At 35.4% G+C, this 23,218-nt stretch overlaps 3 protein-coding genes across 5 annotated transcripts; all 3 read left to right on the top strand.

Moving 5' to 3' along the window:
* The first annotated feature begins 254 nt into the window (after window positions 1-254).
* On the top strand, window positions 255-3,398 carry LOC135201484 (actin-like). The gene is made up of 2 exons (XM_064230461.1): window positions 255-382; window positions 2,126-3,398. The coding sequence occupies exon 2, from the start codon at window positions 2,152-2,154 to the stop codon at window positions 3,283-3,285; it is 1,134 nt and encodes a 377-aa protein (XP_064086531.1). The 5' UTR covers window positions 255-382; window positions 2,126-2,151; the 3' UTR covers window positions 3,286-3,398.
* Window positions 3,399-3,543: 145 nt separating this feature from the next.
* Window positions 3,544-14,774, top strand: LOC135201492 (actin-like). 3 transcript variants are annotated; one of them, XM_064230469.1, is made up of 2 exons: window positions 3,544-4,472; window positions 12,950-14,774. In XM_064230469.1, the coding sequence occupies exon 2, from the start codon at window positions 12,982-12,984 to the stop codon at window positions 14,113-14,115; it is 1,134 nt and encodes a 377-aa protein (XP_064086539.1). In that variant the 5' UTR covers window positions 3,544-4,472; window positions 12,950-12,981; the 3' UTR covers window positions 14,116-14,774. The 3 variants fall into 3 exon arrangements, with proteins under 3 accessions (XP_064086539.1, XP_064086540.1, XP_064086541.1); XM_064230470.1 differs by lacking the exon at window positions 3,544-4,472 and adding an exon at window positions 11,355-11,378; XM_064230471.1 differs by lacking the exon at window positions 3,544-4,472 and adding an exon at window positions 12,379-12,561.
* A 3,171-nt stretch (window positions 14,775-17,945) lies between these two features.
* Window positions 17,946-21,367, top strand: LOC135201494 (actin-like). The gene is made up of 2 exons (XM_064230474.1): window positions 17,946-17,981; window positions 19,961-21,367. The coding sequence occupies exon 2, from the start codon at window positions 19,999-20,001 to the stop codon at window positions 21,130-21,132; it is 1,134 nt and encodes a 377-aa protein (XP_064086544.1). The 5' UTR covers window positions 17,946-17,981; window positions 19,961-19,998; the 3' UTR covers window positions 21,133-21,367.
* Window positions 21,368-23,218: the final 1,851 nt, after the last annotated feature.

Consider the following 23,218-nt stretch of genomic DNA (forward strand, 5'->3'; position numbering starts at 1 on the left):
GTGAATTAGACATTCCTTGCCTCCAATACCATCTTTACACAGAGTAAAATTTCGTTTTCTTTTTTTTATAATAGACAAACATTCTAGAAGTTGAATATTATCAGAATAAAAGGCATCTTTAATATTCAAATCTAATATTCCAAGCTTTTCATTTGGGGAAGGAAAGGCATTTAATCTCTGCAGTCCATGTTTGGGGCAATAAACCGAGAGCTTGGAGAATTCTCAGACATTATTTTTTATTTGATGCTGTTTTGTCTGTCTCCCCCTTCCTCCCTCCCTCTCTCTCAGTAGTTTCCTGCTTGAGGATTTTGTTGTCCCGCATCTATATAAACGGAGGATGCAGCGAACTGTCTTTAGTCACGATAGGACTCAGCACGGGAAGGTGGGTCTGTCGCTGGAATGTCCGTTTCATTTGCGTGAGAGGTTTAGATTATGACTTGCACTTTTAATCTTCAACATCTCGTTTGCAACAAAAACACAAAGTGACCGTTCGACGATCTACCAGTGATGAGTTTCAAAATATTGGCTGTGAGGTTACAAACATCTTGGATCTAATATTTATAAATGTCAAAAGTTTCGTTCGTGAACAATATCAACTATCTGGATGATCAGTGCGAAAATCCTGGAACCTTACATTTGAAAATGTTAATTAAAACACAGTTTGTGCTAGATATGAAGTATCATGAAAATTGAAACGTGTCAGACTTCGGTTTTGTATTTGCGAATTTTTCAACGTACTTGTTGCAGATATGAAGTGATGGCAGACATCGTAGATGGTGTCAAATTTCTTATCGAAATGTTTACACATGATATTACAAGTGGCAATCACATTCTATTATCATGTCGCTAATAGGTAGTTTTTACCAGCGATTTGAAATCCGGTTGTCTTTTTTCATAAAAGATTGGAGAAGTACATCCAAGATGTAGTGCTCGTGTAAAAAGAGGCCAAACTATTAAGAGCAGCAGACTCCTAATATCGAATTAGAAAAATATCTATATCGATTTTAATTGCATGAAATTTATCCTAAGTGTTACAAGTAAAAAGAGGCAAAACTCCTAAGAGCAGCAGTGACGAATAATATCGAGTTGGAAACATATTTATATCAGGTTTAATTGCATGAATTCTATCCTAAGTGTTCCAAGACAGTTTGTAACGAGTTACCATATCTATCAACAACACTTTTATAGGCAGCAGGTATTAATGAACAAGGCTTATACAGTTGCAACAGGCGGAATCTATCGCACATAATGTAAAAATATATACATAAAAAATATTAGCCTCTTAAGCATAAGGAACATGGTTACATTTCAGTTCACTCTATTATCAGGCGTTCAGAAAATCACTTAAATAATTCATTCTTACAGTGAATTAGTATATCTAAAAATCTTGTCACGGAAAGGAGAGCCAACCATTAGCACTTTCATAGTTACTATTTTTTAAATTATAGAAACATATATTGACTATTTCATACATTTCTGAATCCAGAGTATATAAAGAAAAAGCCTACTGAGGTCTAAAATATTGCATATAGACTGAGGCTTTTGGTGTATTAAATAATTCATCTCCAGTAAGGAGGACAAAATGATTAACTACCAAAAATAACTAATGCTGAAATGAAGAAGTCTACATTACGGTTAAAGATTACGGCCTCTTATTAAGATCATATATCAAAGAATAACATCGTACATAAAATACCGTGCACTGCAATATTCAGTATCACTCTAAATTTACACACGTTAGTGCTCACCAGTCCTTATAATCAAAGTATAACTGCTCCATCACGAAAGATATAAAAAAGTTACATAAATGCAAGATATGCTCTTAGTACGGAACCATTCGTATATTTTAAACAGCTAATAGGGAAATGGATTATTAGCACAAATAAAAAAACACACTAACGATTGCAAAAAAATCTGCTTCGAAAGAAAAAGCAGACAGTATTCCAAACAGATAATAAAGAAAACGTATCTGGATGATAAAAAAGGCTTAACAAAAACATTAATAATCATTATGAAATGAAAGATTTGCATGTGTACCAGAAAGCATTATATATTTCGGTATCATCATTTGTCTTAGAAAGTTAGGTTTTCTTATTTTATAATGCGATACTGCTCTCTCCACCAGGGTTGATTCCATAATCTACCACCACCATGTGCGACGAAGAGGAAGCGACGGCGCTCATCTGCGACAATGGCTCCGGTCTTGTCAAGGCTGGCTTTGCCGGTGATGACGCTCCTAGATGTGTATTTCCTTCTATCGTCGGCCGGGCACGTCATCAGGGTGTGATGGTCGGTATGGGTCAGAAGGACGCCTACGTCGGTGATGAAGCCCAGAGCAAGAGAGGTATCCTCACCCTCAAGTACCCCATCGAGCATGGTATCATCACCAACTGGGACGATATGGAGAAGGTCTGGTACCACACCTTCTACAATGAGCTCCGCGTTGCCCCTGAGGAGTCCCCAACAATGCTCACTGAGGCTCCCCTTAACCCCAAGGCCAACCGTGAGAAGATGACTCAGATCATGTTTGAGTCCTTCAACATGCCCGCCATGTACGTCTGCATCCAGGCTGTCCTCTCCCTCTATGCCTCTGGACGTACTACTGGTGAAGTCTGTGACTCTGGAGATGGCGTTTCACATATAGTCCCTGTCTATGAAGGTTTTGCCCTTCCCCATGCCATCCTCCGTCTGGACTTGGCTGGTCGTGACATCACCAACTACCTGATGAAGATCATGACTGAGCGTGGTTACTCCTTCACCACCACTGCTGAGCGTGAGATCGTTCGTGACATCAAGGAGAAGCTTTGTTATATTGCTCTGGATTTCGAGGGAGAAATGAACACTGCTGCAGCTTCCTCCTCCATAGACAAGTCCTATGAACTTCCTGACGGTCAGGTCATCACCATTGGTAATGAGCGTTTCCGTGCTCCCGAGTCTCTATTCCAGCCTTCCTTCTTGGGTATGGAATCTGCTGGTGTTCATGAGACTGTACACAGCTCCATCATGAGGTGTGACATCGATATCAGGAAGGACCTGTTGGCCAACATTGTCCTCTCTGGTGGTACCACCATGTACGCCGGTATTGCTGACAGGATGCAGAAGGAAATCACAGCTTTGGCTCCTTCAACTGTTAAGGTTAAGATCATAGCTCCTCCTGAGAGAAAATACTCTGTTTGGATTGGAGGCTCCATCCTGGGTTCCCTGTCTACTTTCCAGGCCATGTGGATTACAAAGGAGGAATATGATGAATCCGGCCCGGGCATTGTACATCGTAAATGCTTCTAAAATTTCAGTATACATATCTGATGGATGGTGCATTTGAAAACAGAATCACATACCTTCTTCAAATGAGTTTTTACAGCTGGAACCGCATGAATAATAAAAAAAAAAACTAAAAAGATATGAGTTTAATTAGTTTCTTATCCTCATGTAAACTACAATTATACAATTTGACCAGTGGAGGAAATTACTTTTCTCAGTGTCCCAAGTCTTACCTAACCCGTCAATTTAATATAGAATATACATGGAAGTATTATTAAGAGCGGATGTTCACTTAGAAACATATAAACTGAAGCTATATGAAATCTCTTTATATGGAGACAAAGACATTATACACCTAATACATTCAAAGAATAAATCTTGATTATTATCAAGTTCCAGCGTAGTCTAAGGAACCAGGCTTCCATACAGATGTTTGCCAATTTAATAGAGCAATACCGTTGAAAAATGCATTTAGAACTAAGTGTAGTGAATTGTACTGAATTATAGTGATTCTAGTGAAAAAGAAATCATGCCTCAGAAAGTAGAAGGAAAAAATTAAAATTATATCTAGACATTTTCTCAGTATTGATTTCTCCCTAATAAATAATTTAGATTCAAATCAATATTACTTTATTCGTCATTTCTTAATCAAACATATTATAGCGAAGCAATAAGTTAAGGAAATGACAATAACATATAACACAAAAAATCTTACAGTTAACTTTCACTGGTGAACTAAAGCCATAAAAAACAATATTAAAGCTCTTAAAGAAAATTGATTATCTACCATATGATATCTAAAGACCTGAGACAAGTGTTTTGAAACACCTCGTGTTCAAAGAGGCTTTAATTTCTATAATTTCCAACATGAACGCGAATATTTCGCCAGACCGGCGTACAAAGAGAAGAGCAACATGCTTAGAGTTTACCAACTGCTCCTTCCGAAAGAAACTATCACGTGACTACAGAAAAAGTTTAAACCTACATTTGTGAAAACCGATGGAATTCTCGATAATCGAAACCTTTCTGAAAAAAGCTAGTGAACAAAGATAAACAGAAAAATAAGTAATATGTAATAAACAGGAGAAGTAATAGATAAAAGTAATGAATACAATTTCAAATACTATACCTAAGGCACAGACATTTAGCTGAAAATCCACGCATCAAGTTTTTCTGCTGCTTGAAAATACATAGAACAAAATAAGTTCTTAGTACGTAAATTATTCATTTTTCCAGTCTTTAAACCTTAAACTAACTTTATATCTCATATTTTAGTACTGCCAAATTCACTTACTATATTTCTCATACTTATATCGTTCATTTCTAATCGTCATATATCTGCCACACACACACACTATATATATATATATATATATATATAATATATATATATATATATATATATATAGATATATATAGATATAGTATATATATATATATATGATATAGTATATATATATATAGGATATATATGTATATATTCCTATATATATATATACATATATATATATTATATATAATATATATATATATATATATATATATAGGTTATATATCTATATAGGTATAATATAAATATATATATATATATATATATATATATATATTTATATGACTGGTAAAAAATGTTCTGTAACAACAGAATTCCATGTAATAAAACGTTCCCACAGAATTTTTTAGGAAAGTAAGATTAATTGGCCAAGACAAAAAGAGTATTGAACTATTAGAGAAATTTAAAGTAATCCTAAATTACCCTACTTTTATGGCCTTCCCAAAACTCACAAAGACAATCTTCCATTCAGACCCATCGTTTCATGTGCCGGAGCTTTCAATTACAAAATTTCTAAATGGTTAGCTGGCCTCCTTTCCCCTTTTTTAGGCACCTGTTTTTCTCCAGTCACAATTAAACATTCGGAAGATTTTTGTCACAAATTCAGAGAAGCACATATACCACTTCACAACATAAAACTTTTAAGCCTTGACGTAGACTTCCTATTCACATAAGTACCAGTACAGGACGTTCTTCAGTTTTTAAGGGTAAAATTATCCCACTATTCAGATCATTTTCCATTGGCGCTTGACAAAATAATAAAGCTAGTTGAATTATGTGCATCTAATGACGTATTTTCATTCGGGGAATCATTCTACAAGCAAAAATTCGGGTGTAGTATGGGTAGTCCTTTAAGTCCTGTTCTAGCCAATCTGTACATGGAATACTTTGAAACTACAGTAATAAATGCAATAAAACCCAAAAACATGCTGTGGATGAGATATGTGGATGATATCCTAACATTTTGGGATAATAGGTGGGGCAATTTTAATGAATTCCTCTCGAAATTAAACACATCAGTGCCCAGCATCAAATTTAAAGTTGAATGGGAAACAGACAACAAAATTCCTTTTCTTGATGTTTTAATAATCAGAGACACGACAGAATACAAATTTACCATATACAGAAAACCAACGTTCTCACTTTCATACATTCACTACTTTAGCTATCACGACATTACTATCAAGATAGGTGTAGCTAGCAACCTGTTCTTAAGAGCCTTACGAATTTGTTCCCCTGAATTCCTGGAAAAACAATTTGAACTAATTCGCAAGCAACTTTCGTCTTTAAAGTATCCTGACCATATAATTGAGAAAGCAATTCACAAAGCAAACGTAATTTTTTACCGACCCCCTAAAGACAAGACCAGAAATACACCCAACAATAAAATAAAAATTCCTCACCTAGACATGTTTAAGAGAGTAACCCACCCCCTCGGAAAATCTAACCCTTTTGCATTTACTTACCCAAACACCTTAGCCAAATCCCAGATTAACGTCCAACAAAAGACATCTCCCAAGGACTCTGGGGTATACGAAATCCCATGCCAGGACTGTGACCAATCTTACATCGGATTTACAGGTAAATCACTTCCCCAGAGATTAATACAACACAAACGGTCAGTTAGGTATGGACAACAGAACTCGGCTATTTTCAACCATATAAATGAACATAACCATAGAATAAACTGGAATTTGTCACGTGTAATTTATAGCAGCAACTGCCGGTACAAGAGTCAAATGATGGAATCGGCCTTAATAAAAGAGAGGCAGGTTATGAACATCTCAAAAGGAGCATGGATTTCAGATGCGATCGACAAGGTTTTCATTCAACCAACACTTAAGAAGATTAAAGGAAGATTATCAGCGGGGGTGACCTAAATTGGCTTACCTGTGGAGGGACCTCTTGGTATACGTAAATACCACCTTTTCTGTAAACTTTTCTCATTCATCTACCTGAAGAGGGAGACAGCAGTCTCTGAAATATAGTACTTTTCTCTCTATATTTTGGTGTTTTTATGGGCTCCTTTTATTAGATATATATATATATATATATATACTATATTATATATATTATATATATATATATATGTGTGTGTGTGTGTGTGTAGTGTGTGTCTATATATATATATATCTATCATATATATATATATATATATATATATATATATATATATATATAGTATATATATATATATAACTAATAAAGGAGCCCATAAAAACACAAAATATAGAGAGAAAAGTACACATATTTCAGAGACTGCTGTCTCCCTCTTCAGGTAGATGAATGAGAAAAGTTTACAGAAAGGTGGTATTTATACCAAGAGTCCCGTGTGTGTGTGTGTGTATGTATATATATATATTATATATATATATATATATATATATATATATATACATATACACACACACCACACACACACACACACACACATATATATCAACTGCCGCTGAACCTTCGCTGAGGTCATTTTCCTTAAAATATTGTTCAATGTACTGAGGTCTATATAATATCTCCCATTGTTAAATACTTATATCATAGTATTGTAATACATCTTCAACCCATCAAAATCTTTTGTATCGTTTATTCCGCAGCTACTTATATTCGTTTATCAGTTGGTATTAAAATTATTAATTTCCAAGTATCCCTCTTGAGGTAAATGAAGAGAATAATAAACCTAGAACACGGAATTATTAATAAATTTAGGAATGACAAAAGAGGTTATAGCAAATAGAAGCGTATTTCCAAATTAATGTATGAAGGAAAAGTTTAAGAAAGCGATTCGCACAATGAAGAATTTATAGCTACGTAAGTAGAAATGTTCAGACTATTTATTGACCATGAGTCATTTCTCTGGATGGGAATTTTAGCAGATAATACCGTACATTTCAATAGATGAGGCTGTGAAACTTAATTACTTAGTCTGTTAATAAGAGTTCATGTTACAAAATTAGTGAAAACAATGAAAACTTTGACAACCACGTTTTTTTTATGATTTTTTAATATTCTTCAGCATCGCTGTAATGAATCATTTCTTTAGTGCCTTACCAGCCCTTAAAAACCTTTCAGAAACTCCTTGCCATTTCATTTCAGTGCGAAGAACGCGATCGTAATTAACAAAATCTGCTTAGGACGATCGCCTTGGCTCTTGCGCGGGCACTAAATCTGTCTTCTGACAGAGGGTCTTAGACCCTGATCACACAGGTTTCAAATTAGGGCAATAAAAAAAAAAGCTGTAAGTGACCCCACGCTGTTCGTCTACCTTCCCACCTTAGCGGACGTCTGACATAATTAAGGTCTGCATTCCCAGAAAGAAGAATGTGTGTTTTAATTGGATGAAACTTGTTGAATCTTTGTTACACAGAGTTGGTGATGTTTTTTAATTGAAAAAAAAAATAATAAAAAAAATCAGTGATTTATTTGATTTTTTGTGTTATTAGATTTTTTATTTATTTGGTTTTTTATTTGTTAGATGTTTTTTCAATCTTTTTTTCCCTCGAAATGTATTTTATGACAGAATTACTATTGATTTATCTTTTAGGTTTCCAGTTCTGGTCTAAAGTATGTACTTGTAATTTTTTTATATCAAAATTAATAGATGCAGCACAGTAATACTTAAGTTATTATTAACCTCCAAGCCATATTTTTCAATTTGTTTTTTTTTTTAATTAAAAATAGATAAATAAATAAAAAAATCACGATTTTTTTAGTTAAAAAATCAATTATTTAATTACTTGAATAAATCAGTTTGATTTAATCATTGCCAACCCTGTTGTTGCAGTCTTGAAATTTTTTAAAAGTAAATTATTCCTTAATATTTTTCTTTCATATCTATATATTTTATGAGGTTGTAAAATTTCGAGAGATGTAAAGAATGGTAATTATTTCTACGACTTACACCCATTTTGGCAGGGTATTAGGGATTTGTAGTCTTTTTTTTTATTTATTCGAAATCATTTTATGGGTAATTAACACAGAGAGAGAGAGAGAGAGAGAGAGAGAGAGAGAGAGAGAGAGGGGGGGGGGGGACTCACTGTATCACAACAATGTCCTGATAAACACCTGCTACTCAACATAAAATCAATCAAATGAAACCTTAGTGGATGAAACAAAAGAACGAAGAATTTCTTCCAAAAAAGACAATGTGAAATACACAAATCAATTTTCGTCAGATATGTAATCGTAAATTGTAAACGGGTCCATCAGAAGGAAATTTCAAAAGTGATGTTTCAATTTCATAAAAAAACAAGAATATTAGAGTAATCATAAAATAAGAAATATATAACTCATATTTTGTGAAGCGGTCTGACCTTCTAAGTTCTAAGCATTTTTAAAAATGTCTCACAAATGGGTATCAATGAATTACTACTACTACAACTACTATAACGAATAAAAATAACAATAATAAATACCTGCAGAAATACTTCAACCAATTAAGCAACACGATTCAATGGAGGGTTACTGAGTACTCACAAATACGCATTCTTTAAATGCACACTGTAAGATGCTAGGGTCTGATAAAAATGAGAAAATGATACCAGAGCCAATAAAAACTGAGCATCTGGGAGCAAGTGATAGGCCAGCCTTTTGAAGAATGGATGATTGCAAAAGTAATGGGGAACACAAAAAGAAGAGGAAATGTCCAAAGCTTGTAGGCAAAAGGAATAACCCACAACCAGACGTCGACATCGAGTCGGATAACTTTGAGGGTAAAATGAATAAATAAACAAATAAAATAAATGGGGTTATTTACCGTTTCTAAGACCATCACCATTGAACGATCTTGACCACCGTCCTTTCATTCTTGCTTTTTATAGATGACAAAGATATCTAGAGAAAGGCATTTATCAACTGTAATATCGTCCATCTTACACCTATCTATCTCCGCTTTACTGAATTCAAAACTTAAGAAAACTGCAATCCTTCCGTTTTCTTTTTTCTGCATCCTCCGTCTCCTGCTACTCTCACTTTCCCAAAATCCTCCATTTTCCTTCTCCCTTTCATTCAATTCCTTTTATCTCCTCTTAGAATTCCTTGTTGATCTTTTGATACAAATTTTGGAATAATTATGACTAGACATAGTAATTGAACAAATATTTTTATGTATATATTTCGTAAATCCTTCAAACATAATCCTCAGGTCATTTAGAGAATCCCGGAGTCCTCAAGGAACTGAAATTTTCGTAAGGAACAATCGAAAATGTATCAACAACTTACGAACTGCAGAGCTTACAAGAAGTAATGGTTCTCTTTTCGAAAATCTTCAAACGAAACTAAATTCTCTCTCTCTCTCTCCTCCATTGTCGATTGGAATACCACAAAAAGAAAATGCAAAGTATATTTCATTTTCTTTAAATTGACGGTAAATATCTCCAGTCGATATCACTTAAAATATTTGATTTCATCTTGCATTTCATTGGCCAATATAATTTAGTATTTAAAGATTTTCCTACACTATTATCGAGATGACTATCAACACATTTGATCGTAACATCAATATTTTGTACAATTTTGCTACTTGAAGAAGCAATAAATTAAACGATTACACACTCCATGTATACAACAAAAAGTTGAAGAATTATGTGCACACACATTTCAACGGGAAGTCTTAATTCTGTCGGTCACGGTCAGCTTTCATGAAATCGGCTACGAAGACTACTATATACATTTTCGTTAATTCCTTATGGATATAAATCTCCTTGAGGAGTCGTTTAATCTCTGATTATTTACAGAGCTATAAAATGGAGTTATATAAACAATATATAAAGGATATATCATGGGCCATCTCTTCTTCTTACTTTACTACAATGCAATTTGTTCGCATCTCCTTGTACTGATTTTTGATTTATTCTAGGTGGGCAAATCTCCATAAAATTCACATAATATACAGCAAATAGAAAATGTAATATCCCAAGCGTACTTTTTTAAAAAATAATTTTCTACATTCTTTATTTACCGAGCATATATGTTTCCACATCACTTCATACGTCGAATTTCTTTTGAACGAACCGTTTGGACACATTACTTAACCGCGAAATTTGCATCGTTCTACCCTTTGCTTCTCAGACAATATGTTAATTGTTGAGAGAGAGAGAGAGAGAGAGAGAGAGAGAGAGAGAGAGAGAGAGAGAGAGAGAGAGTGCAATAATTATTTCGTACAGCTCTGTAGGCTGCCTCGTAATGGTTGGTTAGTCAGACTTGGCGATCGGTAACATTAAACAGCAGATCAAAGTGAGTCTCATCATTGAAGATCGTCCCAAAACAGAGTTAATTAAGCAGCCATAATTTAAAGTCAAATAAAGGATTCGTGCCACTTCATGGAATGTTTATATTTATATCCTCCCTCAGGAGAGGACAAAACCGCCTAGAAAATATGCAGTGTTAAATAGCATTACAATGATAATTTTACACTAATATACCCAGATCTCATACTTATGCGAGTAATCTAATCCCTGAAATTCATAGCCTTTCTACATGGAAGCGCTTGGCAGAATATAAAAGAAATTCATTAATTCCGATCAATAAAGAAACAATTTGATATTTATGTATAGCTTTCTCGTTAAGAATGCAATATCCAATAATTCACCTGACCTGCGCTGACGGCTGAATACTTCATGCTAAACCACAGGTGTATTTGGCACATTTACAGGTATTCTCTTTATAAATCTTCTTTTCTTTTGTCTTCTCTCTTAATTTTTTCCTACCTGACTCTGGATTCCCTGTCTCTGTCTCTATATAAAGAGGGGTATACCGTGGTACAATCTAGTCACCGAAGGGACTGGCAGGGGTAAGTTGGTGTTCAAAGGAGACCCCCTGTCAAATATTAGGGCCAAAGTACAAGGTCCGGGAAGTGTATTGAAAGGTGTATTTCGTGAAGTGACTTGGATTGAGCAGAGCAACTACTTTTGAAGACTACCCTCTAAAACTGATAATCTTCGAAAGCTGGAATTAATGGAAATTTCCAGGAAGTCATCATGATCTAGTGATTGTTTTTACGCAACTTATATATCAATAGAAAGACTATAAGTTATTTCTCTGAATATGAAATAAAAATATTTCTTTCGATACTAAAAGAAATTTTCAAAGAAAACAGTTTTGGTTAGACATCAAAATTGGAAGCAGGAGGTATAGTATGTGCATTTCGTGGAGAGTGAATTTATTCCACGAAAGTATAAGTCTACATTTTGATTAAGAAGACATACGCAATACAGCCCTAAAATGATCCATTAATGTTTAATGTCTTTTGTTTGTCTATACGAAAAATAACTCCACATAGATATAGCTGCATGTTATGTAAATGAACAGAATATTAACTGCATATGGGGAAAATAAAACCATGCAAAAGTTTCTCTGTGAAAAGTATTTTGCAGACTAACAAACATAAAGGAGAAATACACTTGCTTTGTTTTATGAAATATGGGAATTTTTAAAGAACATAGTACAGTCTTTCAAACCACTGAAATCAACGCTAAGGTTTTCGAAGTGCACTACTTAAATCATGCAAATTTTGGAGCGAATAGAAAATAAAACTTGAATAGTCTTATCTGATTTTATTTCGTAGAATACTTCTTCTTGGAAAATGTTTACAACGTCGGTGAATTTAGTACCGAAATTATACATTTCTTTTTTTAAATAAACGGAGATTAATCTTTGAGAGAGTAATTGTTTTCGGAAGTAAAGTCACCTTGAAGAAGATTCCGCTCAAAGAAAATTTTATATACATTTTTCATAAAGCAATTTCCTTCACCATCAGATTTTGTACTTTTAGGTCATCTGCGCATTGAAAAAAACGATAACCACAATCATATGTTGACGCAACATCTGCTGAAGTTCAGATGGAGGCAGTGCGTTTGTGTATAGAAATAATATAATGCAGACTTACTGAGTAGTTTTTCAAAAGTAATTTGTGCAATCATGAAACTTGGACGGCGGTTGGACGAAATCATCAAAAGAAGATCAGAAATACCTGAGTAATAAAAACCCTGTTCATTTAAACTAAATAGTCTCTACAAAATTCTGAAACTAACTCAAAATGCTGTTGACATTTAGAATAGTTTAACACTACAACTACTCTATTATGACTAACAGTAAGATTTATAAATTTTCAACTCATATCTATTTGTTGTCTTGTTAAAGTTGCAATGTTCACCTTAAAATTCTATGCTGCAGATTAACAATGCAGTCAGTAACTATTAAAGCCTTTGTAAAGAAAAAAGACTAACAAAGCGAAATATGTCGGTTTAGTAATCACCATATAAAAAGTGTAAAAAAATTCTTACTTGCATGAATTACATTTTATCGATGGATAAAAAAAAATGACTTCCATGAATTAATTTGATATTGTTTCTCTACTCGCAGGACGAGAGTGACAGTCACAACTATCAACCACCATGTGTGACGAGGAAGAGTCAGCAACCCTCATCTGCGACAATGGCTCCGGTCTTGTCAAGGCTGGCTTTGCCGGTGATGACGCTCCTCGAGCTGTCTTCCCCTCCATCGTTGGCCGCGCCCGTCACCAGGGCGTAATGGTTGGTATGGGCCAAAAGGATGCCTACGTAGGAGATGAGGCCCAGAGTAAGAGAGGGATTCTAACTCTCAAGTACCCAATTGAACACGGTATTGTAACAAACTGGGATGACATGGAGAAGGTCTGGTACCACACCTTCTACAATGAGCTCCGCGTTGCCCCTGAGGAGTGCCCCACCATGCTCACTGAGGCTCCCCTTAACCCCAAGGCCAACCGTGAAAAGATGACTCAGATCATGTTCGAGTCCTTCAACATGCCCGCCATGTACGTTTGCATCCAGGCTGTCCTGTCCCTCTACGCCTCTGGTCGTACCACTGGTGAGGTTTTGGATTCTGGTGATGGTGTCTCACACATAGTCCCTGTTTATGAAGGTTTTGCTCTTCCTCATGCCATCCTTCGACTCGACCTAGCTGGTCGAGATATTACTAACTACTTGATGAAGATCATGACTGAGCGAGGCTACTCCTTCACCACCACCGCTGAGCGAGAGATCGTCCGTGACATCAAGGAGAAGCTTTGCTATATCGCACTTGATTTTGAGGGTGAGATGAACACTACTGCAGCTTCCTCCTCCGTCGACAAATCTTATGAACTACCTGACGGTCAAGTTATTACCATTGGCAATGAGCGCTTCCGTGCTCCCGAATCTCTGTTCCAGCCTTCCTTCCTTGGTATGGAATCTGCAGGTGTCCACGAAACTGTTCATACTTCCATCATGAGGTGCGACATCGACATCAGGAAGGACCTGTTGGCCAACATTGTTTTATCTGGTGGCACCACCATGTATGCTGGCATTGCCGATAGGATGCAGAAGGAAATCACAAGCCTGGCTCCATCAACTGTCAAGATCAAAATCATTGCTCCTCCAGAGCGTAAATACTCCGTCTGGATTGGTGGGTCAATTCTTGGTTCCCTGTCCACTTTCCAGAACATGTGGGTAACAAAGGAGGAATATGAAGAATCGGGACCTGGCATTGTCCATCGCAAATGCTTCTAATTTTGGTAACATTCAGCTAAAATTAATGGACACTTTACCTTAGAAGCATTCCAAGGCCTTCGCATACAATCCTTAACTAACCACTTCAGTGAAATTTCAAGCCATGAAAATAAAGTTTTAAATATACTGAATGGTTCATTCTCCTCTAACGCCGGACATCATTTTTATGATACAAGGCGAAATCAATGAATATGTCTAAAATCTCTGTCAACAATTTGAAAAGCTAATTTTGGTAGAAACTTGCTTTTCACAATCTTGACTACCAAATCTGAATCATTGGAAAATTATATGGATAAAAATTTTCCAAAATCAAAATTTTGTGATGCTGTCTATCAAATAAGAGACAACTGCTTCATATAAAAAATAAATGCTGAAATGAAGAAATTTATAATTTATCTATGACTTCTATGTATGATCATCATTGTAAGAGGATGAATAAATAAGAGAATGAAAAAATTAATGTATATTGAGATTTATTTTTTATCATATTATTGTTGTATACTGTTCACAAAAGTCTTAAGTACAACGCCATACTGAAGAAGGGAATTTTAAAAGAAATTGTTTCAAGAAAATCATGTCATTAGCATTGATTACTGATAAGACTTCTATGACTAAAATATTCTTGGTGATATTATTTTGACATAAATATATGCTTTTGTAATCCAGTTTCATTTTCTTTTCCTTTTTATTATTTCCTAAACGTTTTTGCATGTACAGAACTTGGAAAATTGTTGTCAAAAAGGTTACAGTAAACCTCATAGCATGCGACATTTAACTGTACTGGAGAATGAAATGGTGGCGTCAGTTTACCTTATTAATCCCTTATCACCATTACCTTAAAGGAGTATTAATTAAGAGTGGAGGGAGAAAATCCAGAAGCTACAATCAACTATCATATTGTTCGAAGTAATAGTGACATAGGTGAAAATATTTTAAAATGACTGTTCCGTCATTTTCCTTCAATATCCATAGTAAATATTCATGTGTTCTTTACTTAAGGTGGCTCAAGTCTGAAGTAGAAAAATATATATATGTGGATTATGAAATCTTTTAGATAAAAAATTACTGAGCCGACATTATTTCAGAATAGATTTGTAATTTTTATCACTGTCTGCAATGGGAAAATCTCCTGAATGTTGTCATTGTTGAATACTGGAAAAAAACCAAAAGCCTGACATTGCCAATTCATAAAGGTGAATTTTGCACATCCCAAATGATTCTTGCGATGCTCTCATATACTTTTTACGTAGGTCTGATAAAAGTTATTGAAAAACAAACAAGTGGTGACATCCTGTCTTCGAGCTCTCACACAAACAGAAGTAACCGCTCGGATTAACATGTTATAATTAAGATTGCAAGTAGAATCGACATATAAACAGCCTTGGACACACATTGCATATTATTTCAATGTAAATACAGAATTCTCTTTGGAGTAAATGATTTTTTTACGCGCGTAGTGTGGCTCAAGTACATTTTATACTTTCATTTACATATTTTCTTCAATGACTGCTCCATTAGCAAGAGCTATTGCATTTGTGTCTAGCTCTGTCATAAGCGGCAGAGGCAAGGGCAGGCTATTGCGCAGCGCAATGTCCCATAGACCAAACACATGAGGATATGATCCGTGCCCAAAACCGCTCCCAATCCCAGGTAGAACCAGTCAGTGGCTGCTGATGACGCAGCAGGTAGAACAATGGGTTCCCCTAAAATCCCCTAACCTTGTTCACCTATGGGCTCCCATTAACCCTCTATCCTTTGCTCACAGGTACGATAAGGCTGTACTTTGCAGTGGAAGCTACCATGCTATGAGTACGCCTTGAACTTGGAACGATCAAGCAGGTAAAACCAGGCAAAACTAAGTGAGCTACCACGACCCTATGGATCTGACAAATTTTAATTGTCATATACATCTTATTTTCGTTATTGTTTCACATTGTTATTTGTCTTATTAATTATATTATTAAAAATAAAAAAAATCTCATGGAGAAGGTCTAAAAGACCATTAACTTGTAAAGAAAACTGCTCCATAATAGAATGCGCATATGTCAAAAAAGATAGGAAAATAAAAAAAAAATAGCATTACTTAAAAAATGATAATTATATCCTAACATAAATAAAAGGGTAAGTCAGAGAACCTTGTCTAATGGTGTGTAACAACTTGACATTGGAATTAAATGTGTCCTACCTGAAGAATATCAGCATACAAGAAAAGACCAATGCGAAAATTGTTTTATAGATTTACTGTACAGAGAATAAAAGTCCCCAGGTGCTGGGAACGTATACCACGAAGAGAATGTGGTAACTATAGTTGGGTCACTTAAGGTAGAACCAGCTATAGTATATTACAAAGTGAGTGCCACATATTAGTTCTTGAGGTAACAGATACTAAAGGCACTAGTGAAAGTTCCCAGTTAAAGTTTATGGCGAATGGAAACAGGATACTGAAGGAACTGGTGAGAGTTTCCTGTTAAATGAAAGCTTGTGGAGAAGGACCACACAGCATATCTTGAGGGGATGGTCAAAACCTTGTTATACATTTTGGGAACCACTTCCATCAGTTTTATCTACAAGATAAATATCAAGACGACAGACGACATCTAGCCAAGAGACAAAAATTCCAATAATAATACAACACTTTTGAAGCATACTTCTTCAATACTGTTAGCTCTTTAGGTTCAGAAAGCCATAAGAATAAAATCTACTTTCTGGCAGCAATACCTGGTATATTTTCCAAGCACCAAAAAAGAAAGCTTGGATCGACTAATACTTAGAATGTCTAGGTATAGTATTGCTTATGAAAATGAATTATAGGGAGGGGTCACATTACAAGATCGTTTCATAAAGAAATCAATTTTCTTTTGCAACTGAACCTCTTACCCTATTGATTTATACCACTTCCAGATTCGTGCAGTGTCTCTGTTACTTACAACCAATTAATTTCTTGTTTGAAGGGAAAACAATAGCTACAATAAGAGCACCTTTACTAGAATGTAATATCTTATTCTTATACGTACATTAGGTTGCCTGTCTCATGGATTTCAATTAAACCAAAATATTAAATCTAAATATGACGATATTCTCTATGAAGAGCAAGATCTCTTTAACATTTGATTTTGAAGTTTTTTTAATGTAACTTATTTCCAACGCGTTACAAGGGGCAAAGGTGCATACTACAGCAAGGCAAACAGAAATAGCTCGCGGCAAGCGAGAAGCTTGTACAGACCAGCTTTCTCTGAAGAGAAGTCTAATTATCTTCGCCGTAATTTTCGGATGCAGTAAATATTTTCGAGCAATCCGAAGGAAAAGAGGAATAAAAATAAACTGTGCAGTTATTTTCATCGGCTTAGTAAGCTTTCTTGCCCTGTCCCCGCTCGACGATCGGTACGATTAAACCAGACATCAAAGTTGGAGTCTCATTACTTGGGAATTTTCTAAAAGGAATTCTCCAGCTATAATTTCAAGGCAAATTACGATTCTGTAAAAGTAAATGTAATAATTTTTGTTTATAAAAAGCTTCTGTACGGGTGATGTGTTGACTCCGCAAGCAACTTAGACGACGAAATAACAGTCATGAGGAAATTATAACGGAAAAGAATGAAGCAGAAATGCCTTCAAGACATTCCTTTGCGCCTCTGCCTAAGACCCATAACTCACTCAGCCAATGCTGAAAGGTAAATGTCTTAAGTTCAACTGCAGGTGCTTTGGCGCTTCCACAAACTTCTCTACAAATATATTTTTACGCTCGTTTTTTTTTTTTTTTTTTTTTTTTTTTTTTTTTTTGGCTGTTCAGGACTTTCTCTGCTTCTGTCTCTATATAAAGAGAGGCAGAAACGACCGTAATCTAGTCAACGAAGGCACTGGCAGGGGTAAGGGTCAAACTCAGGTGCTGCTCAAACCAAGTGTCAAACCTGGATACTGTTCACACACGAACACACCCACCTAATTTATCCGAGAGGTGCATTTTGTGACTAAGTGACAAAAACCTGATATTCGAACAAGTGCATAGTCGTGTGAGAAATCTAAGTTTAACTTCTGTACTAGTACTACAGACTTTGTCGAGCAAAGAAAGAAGACACACTAAGGTGATCAAAATATTCTAGGAGGCAGTAGAGAAACGTGCGCTGCAGTTGCCTAATTTCAAGCAAAGTACCTAAATTGCTTCATTAAATCATACGCTGCCTTTGAGAAATGACGATCTTATGCTTCTTCCGTGTGAAAATAGTCAATGTAGTCAACTCCACTCTAACAGATACGACAACCGATAATTACTACAATTATTGGTAGCTCATGTTGTAATTCTGATGTGTGTACGTCTACTATCTGAAGGATTATACTGTCATTCGCACAAGCGCAGCTTTAGATGAAGCATTGTTAGGCCTGGATATAGCCTATTCTCTTTAACGCATAATCAAGTTTTCAGTCAAAATCTTAGAACAGCAAAATTGTATTCAAAGGAAAGTGTACTTACCGAATTTTACGTCACTCCCTCATAAATGCTCCTTACTCCTGTTATCCTTGAAAACTCACTCAGAGTTATATTGATTAAATATTCTTTTCCGACCATGCAACTTCTTCATAAGCGTTGCCCGAATTATTACATTTACGAATTTTAAAGGTAACATCTACAGTAGCACTCTTATCTTTAATTGCAAAATTATCTTCTCAGTCTATCAAGTGTTGCAAATCGTACCGTTAAAGCTCTACTGTATACCTATTTTGCTCACATTTGCCTCAGTAACAGCATCCTCCTGCAATGCAACCGAACAATATAGCTGTGTTCTCTCCTCACAGTTCAGAGGCTGTTACCTTTCATCTGCTGTCGATCGTGTTTTTTCATTTCTCATTTGCATGATTCATGATCATGTCCCATTTAAAAGGCCGATAATTCACTTCCTTCGTGGTCGAGCCTCATTCTCTTTGCTATCTAGTCTCTCTTTTTATATTTGGTTTCCTTCGGAATTGGCGCTGATAAAGGCAACGGATTGCCCATCTAATTGGCCAACGCCTGAAGAAAGTAAAGACCGTCCCGAATATGTGCGACACTTCTAGTTTAGTCAAAGAGTAACTATGGAATTTGGAGTCGGCGAAGATTTCAATTTAATTTTCCCAAGAAGAATCCAAGTGAACTAAGCATTTTATATTAGTAATGCGCAATGTTTAATTACTGTTGTATTGAGCTTTTGCTGAATTCGCCCAGAAAATATAAAATCCATTGGCTTTGAGCTTAGACATTACTTTGTATGAGGATGAATAACTTAGATTCTCAAAGAATATATACGCTACATGAAAGTAGGTAAAAGTTTATCCTGGTAAAAGAACTTAACGTGTTCATTAAAACTGTCACTATTACAGGAAAAGAAAAGTACCTTGAAGTCTATTTGTACATAAGGTAGCGTATTTAAAACATTAGTATGAAGACACGGGCACATGAATTTGAGTAAACAAGAGAACTAATATATCATAACCATAGCCAGTCATCGCATAAGACAATGAATACCAATGTGCTTTTATAATAATTAAATTTATTTGCATTTCAACACCTATAATTACAAAGCATTCTAAATACTTCAAACTACACTTAAAAGGTAGTTCAATGACCAAATATGAACAGAACTATATAGTTTCTTGTAGAGTAATATTAATTTCCATATTTATAGCATATGTCATTCAAAGTTTATTTCTTACATGTGATTATCAAGTTTCCATAACCTAAATTAACATGAAATACTATACACTATTCTGTGGTAAGGTCATAAAAAAACTAACATACAATAGGGCTTTAATCATACCTATAAGAAATACCTATCAAAGAAAGTGAATAAAACAACGAATTCTACAATTTCAGGAAGGCACAGAGCGCCAAAGCCAACCACCACCACCACCATGTGTGACGAAGAAGACGCGGCGACCCTCATCTGCGACAATGGCTCCGGCCTTGTCAAGGCTGGCTTTGCAGGTGATGATGCTCCGCGGTGTGTCTTCCCTTCTATCGTTGGCCGCGCCCGTCACCAGGGTGTGATGGTCGGTATGGGTCAGAAGGACGCCTACGTAGGAGATGAAGCCCAAGCCAAGAGAGGTATCCTCACTCTCAAATATCCTATTGAACATGGCATCATCACCAACTGGGACGACATGGAAAAGGTTTGGTATCACACTTTCTACAATGAGCTCCGCGTTGCCCCTGAGGAATGCCCGATAATGCTAACCGAGGCCCCTCTCAATCCAAAAGCCAACCGCGAGAAGATGACGCAGATCATGTTCGAGTCGTTCAACATGCCAGCAATGTACGTCTGTATCCAGGCTGTCCTCTCCCTTTATGCTTCAGGTCGTACCACTGGGCAGGTGTGTGACTCTGGTGATGGTGTCTCCCATATTGTACCAGTTTATGAAGGTTTTGCCCTTCCCCATGCCATCCTACGATTGGATCTGGCTGGTCGAGATATAACTAACTACCTGATGAAGATCATGACCGAAAGGGGTTACTCCTTCACCACTACTGCTGAACGTGAGATCGTCCGTGATATCAAAGAAAAGCTCTGCTACATTGCTCTTGACTTCGACACCGAGATGAACAACGCAGCAGCCTCTTCGTCTATTGATAAATCTTATGAGCTTCCAGATGGGCAGGTCATCACCATCGGTAATGAGCGCTTCCGAGCACCAGAGTCTGTCTTCCAGCCTTCTTTCCTTGGTATGGAATCGGTGGGTGTCCATGAGACTGTCCACATTTCCATCATGAAATGCGACATTGACATCAGAAAGGATCTTTTGGCCAATATCGTCCTTTCAGGTGGTACCACAATGTATGCTGGTATTGCTGACCGCATGCAGAAGGAGATCACCAGTTTGGCACCTTCAACTGTCAAGGTAAAAATCATTGCTCCTCCTGAACGTAAATACTCTGTTTGGATTGGTGGATCTATTCTTGGGTCTCTGTCTACCTTCCAGGCCATGTGGGTCACCAAGGAAGAGTATCAGGAATCCGGGCCTGGAATCGTTCATCGCAAGTGTTTCTAAGTTAAGAATACTCTCACCTGCATCACCTGTTTCACGTCTGCATCAAATCAAACTGATTTTTTGGCTCGTTAGTAACCCTCTGTCAATCGTTTTGTATGTAGTATTCAAAATAAAAATGTAGGAGCTAACAGAATGAATGTTTACGCATATGTTACAAAGAACTGATTTTGTACTGTTAAAAACACTTTACTTATTGCTGTCTTCCAGGGAAAAAATATAGGCGTCAAGTTGCTAACTTTATTTATTTGATGTTATAATGATCATTAAGAAATTTAAATTCAAGCTGTCTGAATTCTTGACATGGAATGTAATGAAGCGGCTACAAGGGTTTAGAGAGATACAGAGAAAAAGGCTTATTCTTCAAATTCCTAAGGGTTTAGTTAATATCTTTTGACATTTTCTAAGACCAAAAATAAAACCGTGCCACAGTTTGGTGATTACACATATACACAAATATATATATTATATATAGATATATATATATATATATATATATATATATATGTATATATATATATATAATATATATATATATATATATATATATATATATATATATATATATATATATAGGTGTTTACCATAACAGCAAATGACTCCAGAGATTTGAAAAAAAAAATACACAATGATCCTGCTTCACTCAAAGAACCCTCTATGCAATCTAACGTTGCCTGGGCATTGAAGGTAAACTGTTCACCGCTTTGATTAAAAGGGACATGCTTCAATGGGACTCAATTAAAATAATTTTGAATCAGCAAAATATTCACATATTACTGTTTCTTTCACCAGCTTTACTCCGCTAAGCCCTACACAAGATTATTCCCTGTATTAAGTACTTCCCACCATGAGCAGCGGCAAGTGCAATTAAGTAGCTTCAGAGCTACCGCAAATTAACAAAATATTAAAAAGTAAAATGAGAACTTATGTTACGTTAGCATTTCTAATGTTCCTTCCTCAGAAAGAACAACTGACTCCTGTTGTTGTGCTAAAGCACGAGTAATTGCCACTGCTTCTCACGGAACTGAACGCCCGAGTCTCAAAAGAGCAACAAAGAAATAATGATATTAGCAACAATAAAAATCAATTGACCATGAATACCCTTTATAAATTATGAGACTTTAAGTAAGCCTGCATCCTTTCTCGAAAATCAACATCCATAACGCCCATAAATTTGAAGGGAAGTCTGTAATGTTTATACAAATTTCGACAGTGCCCCATTCAACTCTGAATGGAAAAGGCAAAATTTCAGATTATCTGAAGATTATGATTTCAAATAAACAAACATTAACTAATTAATTCATTATTAACTACTTTACAATGTGAACAAAGCAGAACAACTGTCGTTTGATTACATAGCATTCCTTATTCAAGAGAATATTTTTTTACTAATCATCTTACGTAAACAAACAAGTTCGTTTTACTATAGAGTCCGAAATCAAGAGCTGACGACTGACTCTTACATTTACATGTATGTATGATGACACACAAACACTCACATGTATATGTGTGAGTATATATGTATATATAAACATATAGTACATGCGGTGTCGGGGTGGTTTAAGGCTTCACTGCCAGTCCTGGAATTGAGAGGTCGCTGGTTCGCGCCTGTCGATCGCCAATTCTATTATCGCTTAATAAATTCCCCCTCGGTTAAGCATATATGAAAATATATTAGTTCCGAGGTAGAGCGAATTAGATATTTAAGGACATTTGTAGTTCGATATATATATATATATATATATATATATATATATATACTATAATATATATATATACGCAACACACACACACACACACACACACTATATATATATATATATATATATATATATATATATATATATATATATATATATATAATATACACACACACACACACATATATATATATATATATATATATATATATATATATATATATATATATATATACACGCACAACCACACACACACACACACACACACACACATATATATATATATATTATAATATATATATATATATATATATATATATATATATATATATATAGATATAGATAGATAGATATACATACACGTATACATATATATGTACAAATTTCTA

The sequence above is a fragment of the Macrobrachium nipponense genome, chromosome 28 (genome assembly GCF_015104395.2).
Source record: "Macrobrachium nipponense isolate FS-2020 chromosome 28, ASM1510439v2, whole genome shotgun sequence".
Classification (NCBI taxonomy): Eukaryota; Metazoa; Arthropoda; class Malacostraca; order Decapoda; family Palaemonidae; genus Macrobrachium; species Macrobrachium nipponense.

Coding starts and splice junctions, on each gene's coding strand:
- LOC135201484 (XM_064230461.1), top strand. CDS start 2,152: ATGTGCGACGAAGAGGAAGCGACGGCGCTCATCTGCGACAATGGCTCC.
- LOC135201492 (XM_064230469.1), top strand. CDS start 12,982: ATGTGTGACGAGGAAGAGTCAGCAACCCTCATCTGCGACAATGGCTCC.
- LOC135201494 (XM_064230474.1), top strand. CDS start 19,999: ATGTGTGACGAAGAAGACGCGGCGACCCTCATCTGCGACAATGGCTCC.